Consider the following 17,872-nt stretch of genomic DNA (forward strand, 5'->3'; position numbering starts at 1 on the left):
TTGTATAAAATAATAAAAAAAAAAACCCACCACAAACGTAGAATCCACTTCTGTTCCCCAAAAATCGAGAAGGGGGGTTCAGGAGGAAGCCATTGCAGGGGCCCTGGGAGGCGCCCCGAGGTGTTTGTGCTGCACCCCTGGACGCTGGCCCCGAAGGCAGGACTGTGGGGTGTCTGTGCTGTGTCCCCCGCCCCGCTTTCTGTCCCCGTTTTTGGTTCTGACGTGTACAGGTCTTAGCGCCCACTAGACATGCAAAGGGCCATCTCTGTCCTCGGGGTCTCTCCTTCCTCCTCCCTAGCTCAGGGATGGGCCTTCCAGCCGGAGTACCCCGATTGCTGCCCCGCACCCTCAATACCCCAGTCCTCCCGCATGGCCACCAAGGAGCTGGACCTTGGACACGCCTGCCCTGTTGAGGTGGGTGACAGGGGCCCCCCACCTCCAGGGCCTTAGAGCCACCGCCCCCCTTCCCTGCCCCAGGAACCCCTCTTTTTACTCAAAGGCACTGACTGTAATCCAGGGGGCTGGGACCTGCCTCCCCCCAACCTCTGGCTCCCACAAGGCCCGGCGTTGACCGAGCCACAGGCCACGGACAGGGGCCGGGGTTGGGGAGACAATGTCGCCAGATGCCAGGATGCCCTCACCCCTTTTGCATATGCAATGCCTAGCATGGGACCCCGAAAATAGACGCTCTGCTGCACTGACACTTCCTTGTCAATGCCCAACCAAGGGGGATGTCTCCCTGCCCCCACCCCCCCCCCATACCCCTTCTCTGTGACACACACGTCTTCTCGTCTTTTTCTTTCATTTTTAAAGGGAAGCTTTTTAAGAAGGCAATTTCCATATTGTTTCTACAGGATGGTTTTTGTTCCCCTCCCACCTCCCCCTTAAGCCTGTCAGCCCCCTCCAATGTCTCAGGATCCCCCCTCTCCCCTGGGGCTGGGTGACGGCACCCCAGCCGCATTCACACCCCAGTGGTACAGGGCGAGCTGTTCTGAAGAGAAAACCATCTGCGGTGGCTTGGACACCCAGGCCAGGGACACCCCCTGCTCCAGCTCCTAGAGCGGCCCCCTGAGGGGTGAGCCCGCTTTCCACTTCCCCCTCTCCACGCACCCCCACGCAATAAAACCAACTCCAAAATCACAGCTGTCGTCCTGGCCAGTGGGGGCGACCGGACTTGGGGGGTGGAGCCCTCTGGGACTTCCATAGGAACCAGGGCCGCTGCCCACCGAGACCCTCACACAGACCTCCTTGGGGATTGCACTAACCCCTCGTTCCCAGCTCCGCACTCAGCTTCGCCTGTCCTGCCCGCCCACTTTGCCTTAACTGCCCGCCCGTCCTGGGGGCCACAGCCTCTGCATGGGCCCAGAGCCGGGACCCCCCAGCCCAGCCCAGCCCAGCCCCACCCTCCCCAGACTCCGCGCAATCACATACTGTATATAGACGTGGATCGATTTTATTTTTATTCTTTAAATTAAGGTCGTGATAAAGTGTTGCCAAAGATACCTGCTGAATTCTCGCATTTCAGGAAACAAACAAAAAGTGATATTTGAGGAGGGTCGTGTGACTCCATGAGAAAGGACACAGCTAAAAGCTTTTTTGTTTGGTTGTTTGGGGTTTATTTTGTGTTTTCTTTTTTTGGGGTGTTTTTTTTTTTTTTAACTGCCTGGTACAAAAAAAAAAAAAGAAAAAAAACAATGCGAAATTGTGGCTTCCATTCTCGTGGACGGGTGTGTGCGTGTGTGCAAGACAGCGGGAGTGAGGTCCAGGCTTCGGGGGGCTTCAGGCGGGGGCGCCCGGGGGGCCGGGGAGGTGGCCGGGCCGGAGCCCCCGTCTGCAGCGTCCCCGCCAGCCTGCCGGGCCCGGGGAGAGAGAGAAGCATCCTTGCTACCAGCTGTTGTTGTTCCCTGCCTCGGCCCCACCGACGCCACCCCGCCGTTTGAGATTAAGGAAAAAAAAAAAAGGCAAAAAAATTTTTAAAAATGAAAAAAAAAAAAAAAAATTATAAACCAGTGAATGTAAAATGCTGGACCAGGTCCAGCCTGGCACGGGTGTGGGCCTGTGGCGAGCCAGGCTCGAGCGGGCAATACCAAAGTCTGCCCCCGCCTTGGGTGGTCCGCCAAGGAGACCCCCTCCCACCATGGTGGTCATGAAAGCCCTGTCACCTTTTGTCCATAGCTGTCATTTTGCTTCCTTCCGAGGGGGGTCCCCAGCCTCTTTTGGGGTCTTCCCCTGGAAGTGGGGGGCTGCGGGGAAGGTGGCGGAGGGGGTCTTGGCACAATTCAGACCCTGGGGCTGTGGCAGGAGCAGTCACCTCACACTCGGTGGCACTGAGGCAGGGGTCGCAGGACGCCCCCCCCTCCCCAAATGGGGACAGTCCAGGCAGCTGGCGAGACAGAGAATGAAATGAAAAACAGAGAAAAAAAAAAAAAAAACCAACAAAAAAAAGCAAAAATCCTATTTTTTGAGAAAGAAAGATATTTATATTTGCAGTTTTATTTTAAAAAGTTATTTAAGTTGAAGCAGCCTTCCCGGAGGTGGGTGGGGGGTGGCTGGCACAGGACGGGTCAGGGGCCTGGAAACTGGGGGGCCCCCAGGAGCTACAACCTCAGAGTTGAGGCTAGCTTGCATTAAATACATAGATTTACAAGGGCGGGGGGTGGGGGGGATCGGGGCCAGGAGGTGGAGGGGGCCGGGGCGACCCCCAATCCCTTGCTGGGACTGCCTGGAGGCTGTGGACGGGGGTCCGATGCCCAGGTCCCACCCCCCGCCCCACCCCCAGGCCCAGAATCCAGGTGCCTTGGACTTTGTGGGGGCCAGGACTGGTGAATGGGGGGCGGGATGGCGCCTTCAGGGTACAGAGCACAGACAGACATTCCAGAGACTGTATTCGAGAGTCTTTATAAAGTGTGGGAGATTTAAAAAAAAAAAAAACCTGATAAAAATGCACTTTTTGGGAGTGGGGAGGGAGAAGCTTTAAAAGTAATTTAAAAAAATACAAACAAAAACACAAAAGATGAAAAAGCAGAAAAAAATTCATTTTTCTTGTACATAAAAAAAACCACTAAACGCAGCCTGTTACGACCGCTGCTGCCTCGGTTGCCTCATTTGATGTTCTGTGTTTCGTTGGGGGGAGGGTGGGGAGCGGGGGCGGAGGGCTTGGGGGGGGTTCCCTTTTTCCTCTTTTGGCCCTGAAGAGACTGGATGGGTTGAGCCCCTGGTCCACATCACACCTTTGGGCCCAGGGTGACTTGACCTTGGGTCTCAAGGAGAGAAACCCTAGGTCCCTGACCCTTCCTGCCCGGCCTTGGAAGCCAGGCTCATCTCTCTGGGGTCCGTCTGTCTCATGGCGGGAGGCAGGGCGTGGACAGTGACCCAGTGTGGGGGTGGGGGCTGAGTATCCAAGGAGGTCCCAGGCCCGAAGGCCCCTGCGGGGAAGGTGACCCACAGCCCCTCGAGTGGGCAGGCAGCTGGCACGGGATAAGGCCAGACGGACAGCAGGGAGAACCGGCCGGGCAGGTTGTTAGCAGAATCCAGGGGTGGGTCTTGGGCACCCCTGTTTCCAGGTTTTCCCAAGGCCCCAGGTGGGGTAGCCTCACCTGGGGGCCATCGGACTCTGCTAGGACCTCAGAGGACCCCAGCATGCTGCCCATGCCAGGCCCTTGGGCCATAAGCCAGGATCTGGAGCTGGAAGTCTCAGCTGCTGCAGCCACTACCTCTGGGTGGGGTCCCTGAGGGACAGCCTCCTCCTCTGACCTGTCCTCCAAGCAGACTCAGCCCATGTCCAAGGAATCTGTCCAGGCCAGCAAGGGTGGGGATGGGGCCAGCCCCAAGGGATGAATGAGGCAGATGCCGCTGCACTGGGCCGGGCACTGGGTCCACTCAGAGTCCCAGCTCCTCTTCTGTGGATTGGGCCCTTCCTAGTAGCCACAGAAAGTCAGCAATGCCAGCCCTCGCCAGGAAGCACCACAAAGGCGACACCACAGAGTCTGAGGGCCACTGGGTCTTTGTGTGGACCCCACGTCAAAGCCCCGTACCCGTGTGATGCCACCCATGAAACTGCTGCAGCTAGGATTCGAGCCCAGGTCCCCAATGCGAGCTGGGGCAGGGTGGGAGGGTCGTCAGTTCTACAGCCAGACCATGTCCTGAGCCCCCTGCCTCCTAGGCCCTCAGACTGTGAGCACACAGGCCTCTGCTCAGAGGTCCCGCAGGCTCAGGAAGCTGAAGGAGCACTGTCAGGACCACCAATCGGGGGTATGCGCTTCTTAACCGCTCCGCTTTAGAGAGGGCTTGATGCAGTGGCTCTTACCTGTAATCCCAGCACTTTGGGAGGCTGAGGAGGGAAGATTGCTTGAGCCCAGTTCGAGACCAGCCTGAAAAACCAGGTGAAACTACACCTCTGCAAAAAGTACAAAAATTAGCCGGGTGTGGTGGAGCACACCTGTGGTCCCAGCTACTCTGGAGGCTGAGGTGGGAGGATTGCTTGAGCCCAGGAGGTTGAGGCTGCAGTGAGCTATGACTGCACCACTGCACTCCAGCCTGGATGACAGAGTGAGACCCTGTCTCAAAAATAAAAGAAAAAAAAAAGTAACTCACATACCATAAAATTTCCCTTCAAGGCTGGGCACGGTGGCTCATGCCTGTAATCCCAGCACTTTGGGAGGCTGAGGCAGGTGGATCATGAGATCAAGAGACCCAGACCATCCTGGCCAACATGGTGAAACCTCGTCTCTAGTAAAAATGCAAAAATTAGCTGTGCGTGGTAGCATGTGCCTGTAGTCCCAGCTGTTCAGCAGGCTGAGGCAGAAGAATCGCTTGAACCCAGGAGGTGGATGTTGCAGTGAGCTGAGATCACACCACTGCACTCCAGCCTGGACAACAGAGCGAGAATTGATCTGAAATTTAAAAAAAAAAAAATCCCTTCAAAAAATTATTCTTCCATCACTACTAATTCTGGAACATTGTATCAGCCCAAAGGATGCCCCATAACCATTCGTGATCACGTCCCGTCCCCTTCTCCACCCTCCGGCATCCCTGTCTCTGTGATTGGCTTGTCCGGGACATTTCATAGAAATGGGATCGATCACACGCTGAGTGGCCTTCGGTGTGTGGCGTCTCTCACTGAGTGTGGCGTCCTCAGGGTTCGTCCATGGCTGTCATACTGCAGTATGGATGGCCACACTGCGCTGACACACCGCCAGGTTGATGGACACGGGTCATTTCCACGTTTGGCTGCTGTGCACATCTGTAAATACGTTTGTTTTTTTTTGAAACAGAGTCTTGCTCTGTTGCTCAGGCTGGAGTGCAGTGGCACAATCTTCACTGCAACCTCTGTCTCCTGGGTTCAAGCAATCCTCCCGCCTCAGCCTCCTGAGTAGCTGGGACCACAGGTGTTCGCCATCACGCCCGGCTAATTTTTTGTATTTGTAGTAGAGACAGGTTTCACCATGGCCAGGATGGTCTTGATCTCCTGAGCTCATGATCTGCCCGCCTTGGCCTCCCAAAGCGTTCGGATTACAGGCATGAGTCACCGAGCCTGGCCCTGTGAACATGTTTCTATCTGGACGGATGTGTTCAGGTGCCTCGGGGACATGCCTAGGGGTGGCACTGCAGGTCCCATGCTAACTCCACATTTAGCCTTTTGAGCAACGGCCCAACTCTTTCCAAGGGGCTGCACCATGTTACCCTCCCTGACCCTCACTGCTGTCTTTGATGCTAGCCGGCCTGGTGGGGGGTGACAGGTAACTCACTGTGGATTTGACTCTCGCATCCCTAACAGCTCTTCGTGTGCTCGATGGCTTTTTTTTTTTTTTTTTTTTTTTTTTTTTTTGAGACAGAGTCTCATTCTGTCGCCCAGGCTGGAGTGCAGTGGCTTGGTATCAGCTCACTGTAACTTCCACCTCCCTGGTTCGAGCAATTCTCCTGCCTTAGCCTACTTAGTAGCTAGGACTACACGCGCCCACCACCACGCCCAGCTACTTTTTTGTATTTTTAGTAGAGATGGGGTTTCACCATGTTGGCCAGAATGGTCTTGATCTCCAAACCTCAGCCCACCTTGGCCTCCCAAAATGCTAGGATTACCGGTGTGAGCCACCGGGCCGAGCCCCCTTTTTTTTTTTCCTTACAAAAGCAAAACATTTATCTTCTTGGCCACCACAGAGAGACATGGATGATCTTGGGACCTGAATTCTGTGTCCGGCCCGAGCCCCCACTCAGTCTCCCAGTCTCCCGTGCTGGGTGAAACTGATCTCATTCAGGCCGGGCGCGGTGGCTCCGACCTGTCATCCCAGCACTTTGGGAGGCTGAGGCCGGAGGATCACTTGAGAACAGACCCCGCACCCCATCTCTATAAAAAATAAAAATCTGCCTCATTTGACCAGGTGGCGCACCTTTTGACTTCTGGAGCTCAGGCAATGACCAGGAGAGATGTGGGTAGGGCCGAGTTTCTGTCCTTTCCCCACCTGCCCCCCACTACAAGGCACACAAGAGACGCAGGGCACAGAAAAGCGGACGCCTGGATGGCTTCACCTCGACCTTTTTTATTTCCATTTTTTAAAAACAATTAAATTAGAATACAAATATTAGAAAACAGCGGCCTTCAGCTGCCCGAGCGGGCGGGAGGGGCCGGGCTGCACAGCAGGCTGCGGGCTCTGCAGCGAGACTGAGCTGCCCTGGGCCAGATGCACGTCCCTTTCTTTAGACCTGAAATGATATTGCTTCCTGACTAGGAGTTCTGTTTATACAAAGGAAAATTCTGGGCTGGGGAAGACAAAGCAAAACAGACCGCAAGAAGCGGTGTTGGAGAACCAGGTGAGGCTGACGTCCCGCCTGCACCCCGGTCTCCTAGGGGGCGAGGGGGACGCCCAGCTGCAGGCTCCTGGAGGCAGAGCCCCCGAAGCCCCCCCTGGTTGGACCCTGAGGCCAAGGGCATGGGTGGGGCCTGTGAGGGGCTGGGAACCCCTGGGGGCAGGAGGGAGGCCCCGTCTGGTCTGGTCCTGCTGGAAGAGCGAGGCTCACAGGGGAAAGAGCGCCAGGCCAGCCTCGTACCCGTCGGAAAACCCAAGAGCAAAAAGAAGGGAGAGGAATCTACCCAAACCGAGAGCCAGGGCCGCCGGAGTCCCCGCTGCCCCTTGGGAAGCCACCGTCCCCCGGTCCCTCGAGGACCAGGGTGTGGTGGCGGCGGCGGCGGTGGCAGCTGTGGACATATGTGGACATCTGTGCTGTTCCGTAGGGAAGTTAACCTGAATTGGAGTTACCGAGGTAGCTGGCTAGAAAACTGAGACCCCCCCACGCCACACGGTGCCGCACCCTGGCCCCCGCTTTCCCCGGGGGTTCCTGGCCACACGCCGGGTCTTCAAAATACCAAATTATTGCACTTTCAAAAAATACAACACATCTGTGGCTAAACCCTCCCCAGCCCCCCACTGTGCCCTCAACCTGCCCGCCCTCCCCCCGCCCCTGCCCCTCCCTGCCCCAACCCACTCCATGGCTTCTTGGCTAAAACGCTCGCTGCTGGGAGCGTGAGGGTCTCTGGGCGAGGCCGCGTTTGCAGAGAAAAAGCAAAGGAAGAGACAAACGTCAAAGTGGTCGCCAGAGAGGGGCTGCGCCCCACCGCCCGCCGCCCAGGTCCCTGCGCCCTGGCTGGAATGGTCATGGGAAGAGGGCGGCGGGCAGCATCCTGGTCCCTCCCGCCCACCACCCCTGCCCGGCTCTGACTCCAGCCGGGGAGGTGGCCGTGTGGGTGGCCGGCCTTGTTTTTAAGAGTTTGACTTTTTTGTTTCATTTTTCTTTTTCGTATCTTTTTTTTTTTTTGTCATTTTACTTTTTTTTTAATCCCCCGACAGAAGAGTCCAGAGGTACAGGTGCCAGGAGCCAGGCAAAGGGGTGGAAAAACAAAACGAACAACAATAAAAAGAAAAATAAAAGGTCACTCCTCCCTCTGCGCCTGAGGCCGGCCCGCGCCCCTCTTCATGGTGAGCACCAGGAAAGTCGAGTGTCCGGCCGGGGTCAGCAGGCCGGCACCAGGCCCTTCTGGAAAGGGCAGCGGCGCTTGGGCCGGGGGCCCTCCTCATCCTCGTCCTCATCCTCCTCCTCCTCCTCCTCATCCTCTGAGGACGATGAGCTGTCCAGCGTGAGGTCCACCACGTCTGCGCCCGGCTTCCCATTCTCCACACTGCCCGCCGGGCCGCCGCCACCCGTGCTGCCCAGGGCACCACTCCCGTTGACGCTGGGGGTGGGCAGGAGCCCATTGGCATCTGAGGGGCCTGCAAGCAACAGGCACAGGGCGCAGGTACTTAGGACGCAGACACTGACAAATAGGGAAACTGAGGCGGCCTAGTTGGGGACCTCGAGGTCAGTGGCGGAGCGGCACTCACCCAGAACGAGGATGGTGCCCTGCGGGCTGCAGCTGCGCTCCTTCTCAGCGCGGATTGGGCACCACGAGCCATCCACCAGGTACTCGATCTCGTCGGCATCCTCACACTCGCTCAGGATCTTCGAGAGGAGTCTGGAGCGAGGCAGAGAAGCTGAGCCCTGGGCTGGGGGCGCCCCACCCACCAGCCCGCCATCCCCTCTGAACGCAGCCAGCCGCTGCCCACTTCTCTGTGCCAGGGTGGCTTCACCACCCCGACCAGGGAGGCCCAGAAGCACTGCCTCCCCTCCCTGCCAAGGCCCCTGCAGCTGCTGAGCCCTGGGCAGGTCTGCAGATACATACACGCATATGTGGACTGTGTGGCCGTGAGTGTACATGCGTGCACACATGTGAATGTCTACATGTGTAGATGTGCACACACCTGTATGTGGATTGTACGGACATGGGCACATGAGCATGTGCATACGCTGTGTTAATGTAGGCACGTGTGCACGTGAAGGCACAGACTGCAGACATGTGTAAGCATGTGGTGTGTGTGTGCATGTGTGTGAGCCTGTGGGTGTGCGCACACCCATGCCTTCACATTGCACTATGTGCCAGCAGACGAGGAAACAGCCTCGGGGGGAAGCTGTGGGCTGCTCCAAGACCCTGCAGAGGCTGTGAGGGTAGCACTGGGAGCAGAGTGGGGCCCCCCCATGCCCATCACAGCCACAGCCTCTCCAGAGCACCCACCCCACCCAGTGTCCAGCCTTCTTACTCAAGAGTCCTTCCAGCCCCATTTTACAAACGTGCAAACAGAGGCCCAGGAAAGGGATGCGTCCCGAGGACCCAAGGCCAATCGGAGGCAGGCCCTGGTTCTAGGGCATCTTAGCCAAAGGGCCTCGGTCTCCCCACCTGCAGAATGGGAAGGGTGCAGTGGCCAAAGGGGGGCGTCTGAAGGGATGCCCACAGGTACAGGCAGGGCCATACACCACAGAGCAGTCTGGCCTGTCACTGTCACGGCTGCAGCTGCTCCCACGTGCCTGCCGCAGCATCGATCTCATCACGCAGAAGAGGCCTCTTCCCGCTCTGGGCCACCCTCTGAGGCCTATGGGACTCCTCTCACCCATGTCAGCCCCGCCCACCCCTCCTACCCTCACCCTCACCCTCACCCTGAGGTGATGCTCAGAGCTCACTGTGCCAGGGCCATCCCAGGAATGGGCACAGCTCTGCCTGCTTACTTCCTTGCCTGTAAAACTCCTACTCAACCTCCAAAGCCCCATCCCACAGCTTCCCTTCCCCCTCCCCGACAAGCACAGCAACAGGAGTGTTATGTCTGGCTCTCCTCCTCCATCTGCCCCACCCAGAGCAAGGCTCTCTGAAGGCGGGGTCTGGGAAATGACTCTTGGGGACCCTGGGGTCACCCAGCTAGAGATATACAGGTGACAGGGCTCATGGAATAATGTATGAACCAAGGAGCCCTCCTTCAGGAAGTCTCCCTGACTACACCGAGTACCCATGGGCTGCTGAGACCAACACCTATGTGGGACACAGCTGCCTGCCCCAGCCCGCCAGCCCTGGAGCTGAGAGCCCAAGACCAGCTCAGGGCCTGTGGGGGAAGGCGGGCACCGGCCGCACAGCTGTCAGGCTGGGAACAGAGAGGCCATTCAGGCAGCCCATGTGCCCGGGCCCCAGGGCCTCTCTCTCCACCCAAAACTGGCCTGCAGGGGGGTGGCAACACAGCCCTCCGAGGAGGGGAGCAGACTCAGGCTGGGTTCCAGTCCCAGCCGGGACACCTGTGGGCCGGGGCAGCTCCAGCTGCTGGCTGCCTCCTCTGAGCCTATCTCCCCGTCTGTAAGATGGGGAGGCTCGAAGGTCTGCCTCCTGGGACCTTTACTTGGGGACCAAATCTATAACCCCGGAGGTGGGCCAGTCCTGCCTTCACCTGCACGGTTGGCTGAGGCCATGCCCCTGGGGGCTGGGGGCTGGGCCCACTCCCCTGGGCGGAGCCTGCTCCCGCCTATGAGGGCACCAGCTCATGCCGATGTAGCCTCACAACCTGCCAGCGGCTCTGGGGATGAGAGGGAGGTGTGGCTGGCGCCAGCCAGCAAATTGCACACCACAGACAACGGGGCTCAGTTTCTGGAAACTTAAGCCCTGGGCAGAGAGAGCCTCCCTCCAGGGAGAAAGGCCCTGTCCTCCTGTCCTGTGGCCTGGGGACCGCCTGGCCAGCTGTGCCACACAGGAATGGGAGGGTGTGGTGTGGTGTGGCCAGAGTGCTCGGGGAGCCGCCGCCTCCTCTGCCTTTCTCTGAGGAGGTCACCCCCAACCAAGTCTGCCACGTTGCACTTCCTGGGTGGAACGACGTGCGAAAGCCGTGCCTCGCTCAGCTTTCCGTGGCAAAAACCATACATACACCTGGAACTCAAGGTCACACTTGACCAAGGTCACATGGGAGCAGGGGTGGACCCGAGTCCACCTTCTGCAGCCTAAGCTACACGCCTGGCGCCTGCACAGCTCTGACAAGTTCCGTGGGGAAGAAATGGGTTCATTCCTCAGCCCCGGGTCTTCTGGAGCTTTGGGACCATGCGCCCTCACTATTGTGTCTTGCTGGGGCAGCACAGGGTCTGTAGGAAGCGGAGCGCCGCCAAGACCTCCACGGTGTCTGGCTCTGGCCTCCCTCCCCGGGGCCCCAGGCTCACCCGTCGATGATGAGCTGGTCGTAGGGAGCTGGCTTGTCACACACCGGGCACATCCAGGTGGGCTTCTTCTCATTCATCTGCAGGTAGAAGACGGCGTCGAAGCACTGCAGGTGCGCGCAAGTCTCTGCCCGGCAGGGCACAGAGAGCCGCATCTTCACCAGCTGTGGGTGAGGGGCTGGGTGAGTAGGGCACCCCTGACTGCTGTGCCTGACCGGTGCCCATCACCCACAGCTGCATCCTGTGGCTCCTTCTAATCGCTCATGTCTCAGGGACACGGAGGGGACCAAGCCAGCCTTGCCGCTCAGGCTCGGCCCAGCCAAGCCACCCCGGGACCGGGACCTCCAGGCACGAGGCCTGGCTACAACAGAGGCCCCGAGGAGGGGTGTGTGCCCCAACTCACCGGGCAGATGAGGGACACCCGCACCCCAGTGGTGGCAATCTCGCTGTCGGGATCGAGGCGAAGCTTCTCCTTGACTGTGGGGAGGGAACAGAGGACACCATCAGAGGGGAGGGAGCAGCAGGGCGAGGGCCTGGGATTCGGGCTGTCGCCAGCACTGACCTCCACCTCCCAGAACAGGCACCCTGAGGACAAGCCCCGAGCTTGGTTGCTGGCTCAGGGCTACGAGGGATCAGGGAAGGCTGGGCAGCGACGACCATTAGATCTGGCCGCAGCCTGGGCGCATCGCAGATCCAGCCCAAGCCCCAACATGCAGATGAGGCCTCTCCCCAGCCCGCATCAGCGTCCTATGACCCACGAGACCTTTCTGGAAAGTTTCGTGCAACACAGCCACCTACAGGGTCATCAATGTGACTTAATCCTGTCACCAAAGCACCATCCCCAAGGCCACAGCCGGGAATAAGGCAGCAACCGCACCATGAGATGGACCATGGAACTCCTGACCAGGAGCCAGGAAGCGGCTGCTGCCCAGCCCTGGGCACCGCCCCCGGGCAGCCTGCATGCCCAGGAGCACAGCTGCTTCTACAAAGGAAAAGACATGCCCACCACTCGACAGGCTGCAGGCCACTGACAGGAGGAACTCTCGCAGGCACCTGGCTGCCCTCCTGACGCTTCTGGGATGCGGCCAAATTCCATCCCCAGGTAGCTCAGGAAAGAACCCCAGCCCTGGGCCCTTCGGGGCAGAGACCACACTGGCCCACAGCCCACGGGGCCTCTCTATCCACGACTTGGCCCTCAGCTGCTTGGTGGACCTAAGCTGCTTCCTCCAGGAAGCCACCTGCCCACCAGACTTGGGGTCCAGAGTGACGATGCCAGCCTGTCCCACCACTGCCCCTAGCTGCCCTGACGTTTCTCTGCCTGGAACTGCCCCCACCACCCACTGTTGGCCTGAAACATCATTTATCTCTGGCCGAGTAGGAGCCACTTCCTCCTTCCTGACTCCCACCCAGCCCCCTGGCCCAACCTGCAGTCTGTGTGTGGACCAGTGGGCCCTTCCTCCTTCCATGGGGACACGGTGGCAGCCACGTGCTGGCTGCCACGGTCTGCTCCCTCACAGGGCCCCAGCAGTTCTCCTGCCTGAGCCAAGGCTGCCCCGGCCTTGGCCAAGTTTCCAGCCCTGGGTCCCAGCTCTGCCCGCCCTCACCGAGGTGGCCCCGAGCCCACTCACCCAGCGCCTTGCACAGCTCCGGGTGCTTTACCCCAATGGTCTTCAGCCTCTGCAGCAGCTCCGACGAGGTCAGCTGCCGCACCAGGTACAGGGCCACCGAGTAGCTCTGGGCAGAGAGGGGCTGGGTCAGGGCCGGCAGGGCATGGCGGGGGTCAGGGAGGTGGCCTGGGCACTCACTCACCTTGCCATAGTTCCCCCAGGTGACGGTGATGCGGTTGGTGGCCGAGGACAGGTACATGAGGTGGGTGAGGTTGATGGGGCGGCACGGCCTCTTGGGCTCCACTCCGGGCTTATTGGATGGGTAGTAACCCTGCGAGCAGACGGGCCGCTCAGACGAGAGTATAAGGAACTCCAATGGCCCCCACGCCCCTCCACCCTGCCGACCCTCACAGCAGACGCAAGCGGCCGTGCTCACCGGGACCGAGCAGTAGCTGTGGTTGACCTTCACGGCGATGTTGGGCGGGTACTGGTCCTCCTGAGGGCAGCTGGTGTCTGAGTAGCAGATTCTGCAATGACAATAGGGACCATGGGGCGGCAGGAGGGGGGCACAGGAAGGGGGCCACAGGAGGGGCCAAGCTGCTCTGGGAGACAACAGGGACCAAGGGGTGGCGGGGGGGGGCACAGGAGAGGCTGGGTCGCTGCAGGGGACCACAGGGACATGGGGCAGCAGGCGGGGGGATACAGGAGGGGCTGGGCCCCGGGGGACAGAGGTGGTGGTGACGGGGGTGATACAAAACGTGACACGTGGCTGGACTGCATGGGGGTGAGGGGGTCTCAGTGAGTCTGGGTATGGCCTGGGCAGGGATGGGGGATAGTGGTGTGTCCCCAGACAGGGACAGATGGCAGATGGGGGGAGCTGGGCTCTGTTGCTAGCAGGGGAGACTGAGAAGGGCCTGGGCCAGGACTTGGGGAGCCATGGCGGGACTGGAGAAGTGGGCGGCTGGGGGCCCAGCCCTGGGGTAGCGGGCACACCTGGGCATACCTCAGGACGACCTGCACAGCTTTGACTCCGGGCTGCAGTTCTCTGTGGGTGTGGAGCAAACCAGAGAAAAGGAAAGGGGAAATGAGTGAGGAGGGCACGACCCCAGCCCACCCCACAATGCAGAGACTTCCTCCCCGAAAGGCTCCCTCCCCCTAGCTGGGAAACTGAGGCCCAGGACTCTTTTGTGCAGGCTGGGTGAGACTAAAGTGGCTGTGGGGCTAGGAGAGGGGCCGGCCTCCCTGGAAAATGGAAAAGAATCTACCACAAAGCCCTGAACCAGAGAGCGCAGCCAGCTGCCTCTCGCTCCGAGGAGCCGCAGCTAAAAGGCGCACGCTGGAATGCAGCGGCCAGCTCACAACTGCAACAAAACACCCAGCTTGGGAGGCCAAGGCTGGCAGAGCGCTTCAGCCCAGGAGTTTGAGACCAGCCTGGGCAACACTGTAAAACTGTCTCTATAAAAAAATACAAAAAATTATCTGGGTGTGGTGGTGCACACCTGTGGTCCCAGCTGCTCGGAGGCTGAGGCAGGATGATCCCTCCTGCTTGGAGGATCATCTGAACCCATGGAGGTGGATTACAGTGAGCTATGACTGCACCACTGCACTCCAGACTGGGTGACAAAGAGAAACCCTCTCTCAAAAAAAAAAAAAAAAACCCAATACCCAAGGATAAACTTTAACAAGAAATGCCTACAGAAAAAGAGAAAAACCTATCTACCCAAAGACACGTCTATGGGTGTTCACGGCAGAACTGACCATGACAGCCACAAAGCAGCAGCCCCCTGAGTGTCCTTCACACGCCACTGGATGTGAAGGACCCACATGCACTGGATGTGACCCAGCTTTGGAAAAGAGCGAGGCTGAGACCCAGGCCTTGGCACAGATGCACTGTGAGGATGTCCTGCCCCATGAGACGCCAAACACAGAAGACCACGCAGGGCCCGGCGCGGTGGCTCACACATGTAACCCCAGCACCTGGGGAGGCTGAGGTGAGTGGGTTACCTGAGGTCAGGATTTCGAGATCAGCCTGGGCAACAGGGTGAAACCCCGTCTCTACTAAAAGTACAAAAATTAGCTGGGTGTGGTGGCTTATGCCTGTAATCTCAGCTACCCCGGAGGCTGAGGGCGAATCGCTTAAACCTGGGAGGCAGAGATTGCAGTGAGCCAAGATAGCACCACCGCACTCCAGCATAGTGAAGGGTAAGACTTCGTCTCAAAAAGTAAAATTAAATTAAATTAATTTTTAAAAAATGAAACCAAGCCCCTGCGTGGCTGGCTCTGGGCGCTCCAGAGCAGGGACCCAGTGGGGGTAGAGGCTGTGCTGACCTGGTTCAAGACAGGGAAGAGGAGGCTGAGGAAGGCAAGTCACCACCTTGGGTCTCCCAGGCAGACAGGCCTCCGTGGCCAGGCCTGGCTAGGCTGATCCCGAACCCTTACTGGATATGAGGACCATGCTGGTAGGCCCCGGGGACCTGGGCCCACGGCGGGTGGGGGCAGTGGGTCAGAAGCAGTTGGGCCCGAGAGGCCGGGCATTACATGCGGGCACCCACCCCAGCCCCGACACGGACTCAGGTGTGACCTGGGCAAACGGCCTTCCGTGTTGAGATCCCAGCACCTGCCACATGGCTGCCCCAGCAGGAATGTCTCAGCTGGGGGTAGGGCAGCCTTGGAGAGACTGGGGAAGAAGCAGGGCAGCCGCGCCAGCCCTCACCTGCTACGGCTCAACCATCTTTACCTGAGGGTGACGCTGCCCCAGGGGACACACACCGGGCAGTGTCTGGGGACATCTGTGGTTGTCACAACAGGGGCATGTTCTTGGCATGGAGTGGGTGGAGGCCAGGAATGCGACTCAGCACCCTGCCGTGCCCAGGACAGTCCCACATGCAGAGGGCACAACTGTGTTGGAAGTGGACAGTCAGTCCGCCTCTCTCTCGGGCTGCAGGGCACAGGCAGTGAGCACACAGCCCAGTACCTGAGACCCAGGACAGGATTTTACGGAAGGAAGAGAACTCGGCCACTGCCTTGCAGCAGGGATCTGGACTGAACTCGAGCGAGGCCTGCGGTGGACGTGGCTGCCGGCTCTCCCGTGAGCCCAGGACACGGGGCACTGGGCTGGGGGAGGCACCGCGCACCTGGAGTTCCGGATCAGCTCCACCTGTCTTGGTGTCAACGCGAAGATGCACGGGCTCTCCTGAAGCTTCTCGTTGTTCTGTGGGACTGAAGACAAACATGGGTTCAGGGACGCGTCTGGTCACTGGCAGGTCCCCTGAGCCCAGTTGCTTTTCCGGGCCTGCGCCTCTTCAGACCAGGAAACAGGAAATAGAAGCTGGCTGGACAGATATGTGGGGCAGAGGTGGGGGCCGCACGAGGAGGAGGAGGGAGGACTCTTGTCCCCTTCTTAGGGCTGCTCACACGGCCCATGCCCTGTTGAGGGCCACTCAGAGAGCAGGGCAACCTTGGCAGCTGGCGGGATGCAGGCATCTAATATTTAGGAAGACTGAAAAGCGACCAGCTGCCTGAGGGGAGAGCTGGGCCCCGCCAGGCTTGGAGGACATGACTGTCCTTCCTCCTCCTCCCTCTGGCAGCACAAACTGGACCCGGCCCCAGCTCTCCTCATGCCTGCAAGGCGCCCATGTCACCAGGACAGAGATCTCACCACGCGTACTAAAAGGATATAAGGCCACGGTGTTGACAAGTCTGGGTCCTACCCTAGTAGTTACAGCTGAGCCGAGCAGCAGAGGCACAGGCAGAAAACACTGCGGTTTTCTCTTCTGAGACGGAGTCTTACTCTGTTGCCCTGGAGGGCAGTGGCAGAATCTTGGCTGACTGCAACCTCTGCCTGGCCAGGTTCAAGTGATTCTCCTGCCTCAGCCTCCCCAACAACTGGGATTACAGGCACATGCCACCATGCCCAGCTAATTTTTGTATTTTTAGTAGAGATGGGGTTTCGCCATGTTGGCCAGGCTGGTCTCCAACTCATGACCTCAGGTGATCTGCCCGCCTCAGCCTCTCAAAGTGCTGGGATTACAGGTGTGAGCCACCGTGCCCAGCCAACCCCATCTCTTTTTTTTTTTCTGAGACAGAGTCTCGCTCTGCCACCCATTCTAGAGTGTGGTGGTGCCATCTCGGCTCATTGCAACCGCCACCTCTCAGGTTGAAGTGATTCTCCTGCCTCAGCCTCCTGAACAGCTGGGGTTACGGGTGTGCACCACTACGCCATGCTAATGTTTTGTATTTTTAGTAGAGTCAGGGTTTCTCCATATTGGCCAGACTGGTCTTGAACTCCCAACTTCGGGTGATCCGCCCGCCTGGGCCTCCCAAAGTGCTGGGATTACAGGAGTGAGCCACCCCACCCGGCTGCCCCATCTCTTAAAAAAAAGAAAAGTGGCTGGGTGTGGTGGCTCACACCTATAATCCCAGCAGTTTGGGAGGCCCAGGCGGGTGGATCATAAGGTCAAGAGTTCAGGACCGACCTGGCCAAGATGGGGAAACCCCACCTCTACTAAAAATACAAAAAAAAATTGGCCAGGTGCGGTGGCAGGCACCTGTAGTCCCAACTACTCGGGAGCTGAGGCAGAAGAAGAGCCTGAACCTGTGAGGTGGAAGCTGCAGTGAGCCGAGATCACACCACTGCACTCAGCCTGGGCAACAGAGACTTTGTCCCAAAAAAAAGAAAGAAATTAGCCAAGCATGGTCGGGGGTACCTGTAATCCCAGCTGCTACTTGGGAGGCTGAGGCAGGACAATTGCTTGAAGCTGGGGGTCAGAGATTGCCACCACTGCCTCGGTGACAGAGCAAGACTGTTAACAAAAAAATTTTTTTAAACCCTAGCTTTTCTCAGGGGGTATAAGGAAAAAACAAAGGAAAAAAAAAAGCCCTAGCTGACTGAACAAAAAGAACATAAACTATTAATATCAGAAATGAAAGTAGACTGGGCATGGTAGCTCACATCTGTAATCCCAGCACTTTGGGATTCCAGGTGGGTGGATTACCTGAGGTCAGGACTTTCAGACCAGTCTGGGCAACACAGCAATACCCTGTCTCTACAACAATTTTAAAACTTAGCCAGGTGTGGAGGCATGTGCCACCTGTAGTCCCAGCTACTTCGGAGGCTGAGGCAGGAGGATCGCTTGAGCCCAGGAGGTTGAGGCTGCAGTGAGCCATGATCATACCACTGCACTCCAGCCCGGGCAACAGAGCCAAACCCCAACTCAAAA

At 58.5% G+C, this 17,872-nt stretch overlaps 1 protein-coding gene across 2 annotated transcripts in view; it reads right to left on the minus strand.

Moving 5' to 3' along the window:
- Positions 1 to 6,516: 6,516 nt before the first annotated feature.
- PIAS4 (protein inhibitor of activated STAT 4) overlaps positions 6,517 to 17,872 on the minus strand; it is a 28,127-nt gene continuing 16,771 nt past the window's right edge. Inside the window, exons 3-11 of one of the 2 annotated variants that reach the window (XM_032252247.1) lie at positions 15,788 to 15,872; positions 13,657 to 13,698; positions 13,090 to 13,180; positions 12,856 to 12,984; positions 12,675 to 12,780; positions 11,450 to 11,523; positions 11,050 to 11,126; positions 8,373 to 8,503; positions 6,517 to 8,261 (exon numbers count right to left, since the gene is read on the minus strand). In XM_032252247.1, the coding sequence (XP_032108138.1) occupies positions 8,005 to 8,261; positions 8,373 to 8,503; positions 11,050 to 11,126; positions 11,450 to 11,523; positions 12,675 to 12,780; positions 12,856 to 12,984; positions 13,090 to 13,180; positions 13,657 to 13,698; positions 15,788 to 15,872 (992 nt within the window). In that variant the 3' untranslated portion in view covers positions 6,517 to 8,004. Of the gene's footprint in view, positions 8,262 to 8,372; positions 8,504 to 11,049; positions 11,211 to 11,449; positions 11,524 to 12,674; positions 12,781 to 12,855; positions 12,985 to 13,089; positions 13,181 to 13,656; positions 13,699 to 15,787; positions 15,873 to 17,872 lie in introns of both variants that reach the window. The other variant, XM_032252246.1, reaches the window with a different exon arrangement.

This window comes from Sapajus apella, unplaced genomic scaffold (genome assembly GCF_009761245.1).
Source record: "Sapajus apella isolate SASKATOON/1434 unplaced genomic scaffold, GSC_monkey_1.0 scaffold77, whole genome shotgun sequence".
Taxonomy (NCBI): domain Eukaryota; kingdom Metazoa; phylum Chordata; class Mammalia; order Primates; family Cebidae; genus Sapajus; species Sapajus apella.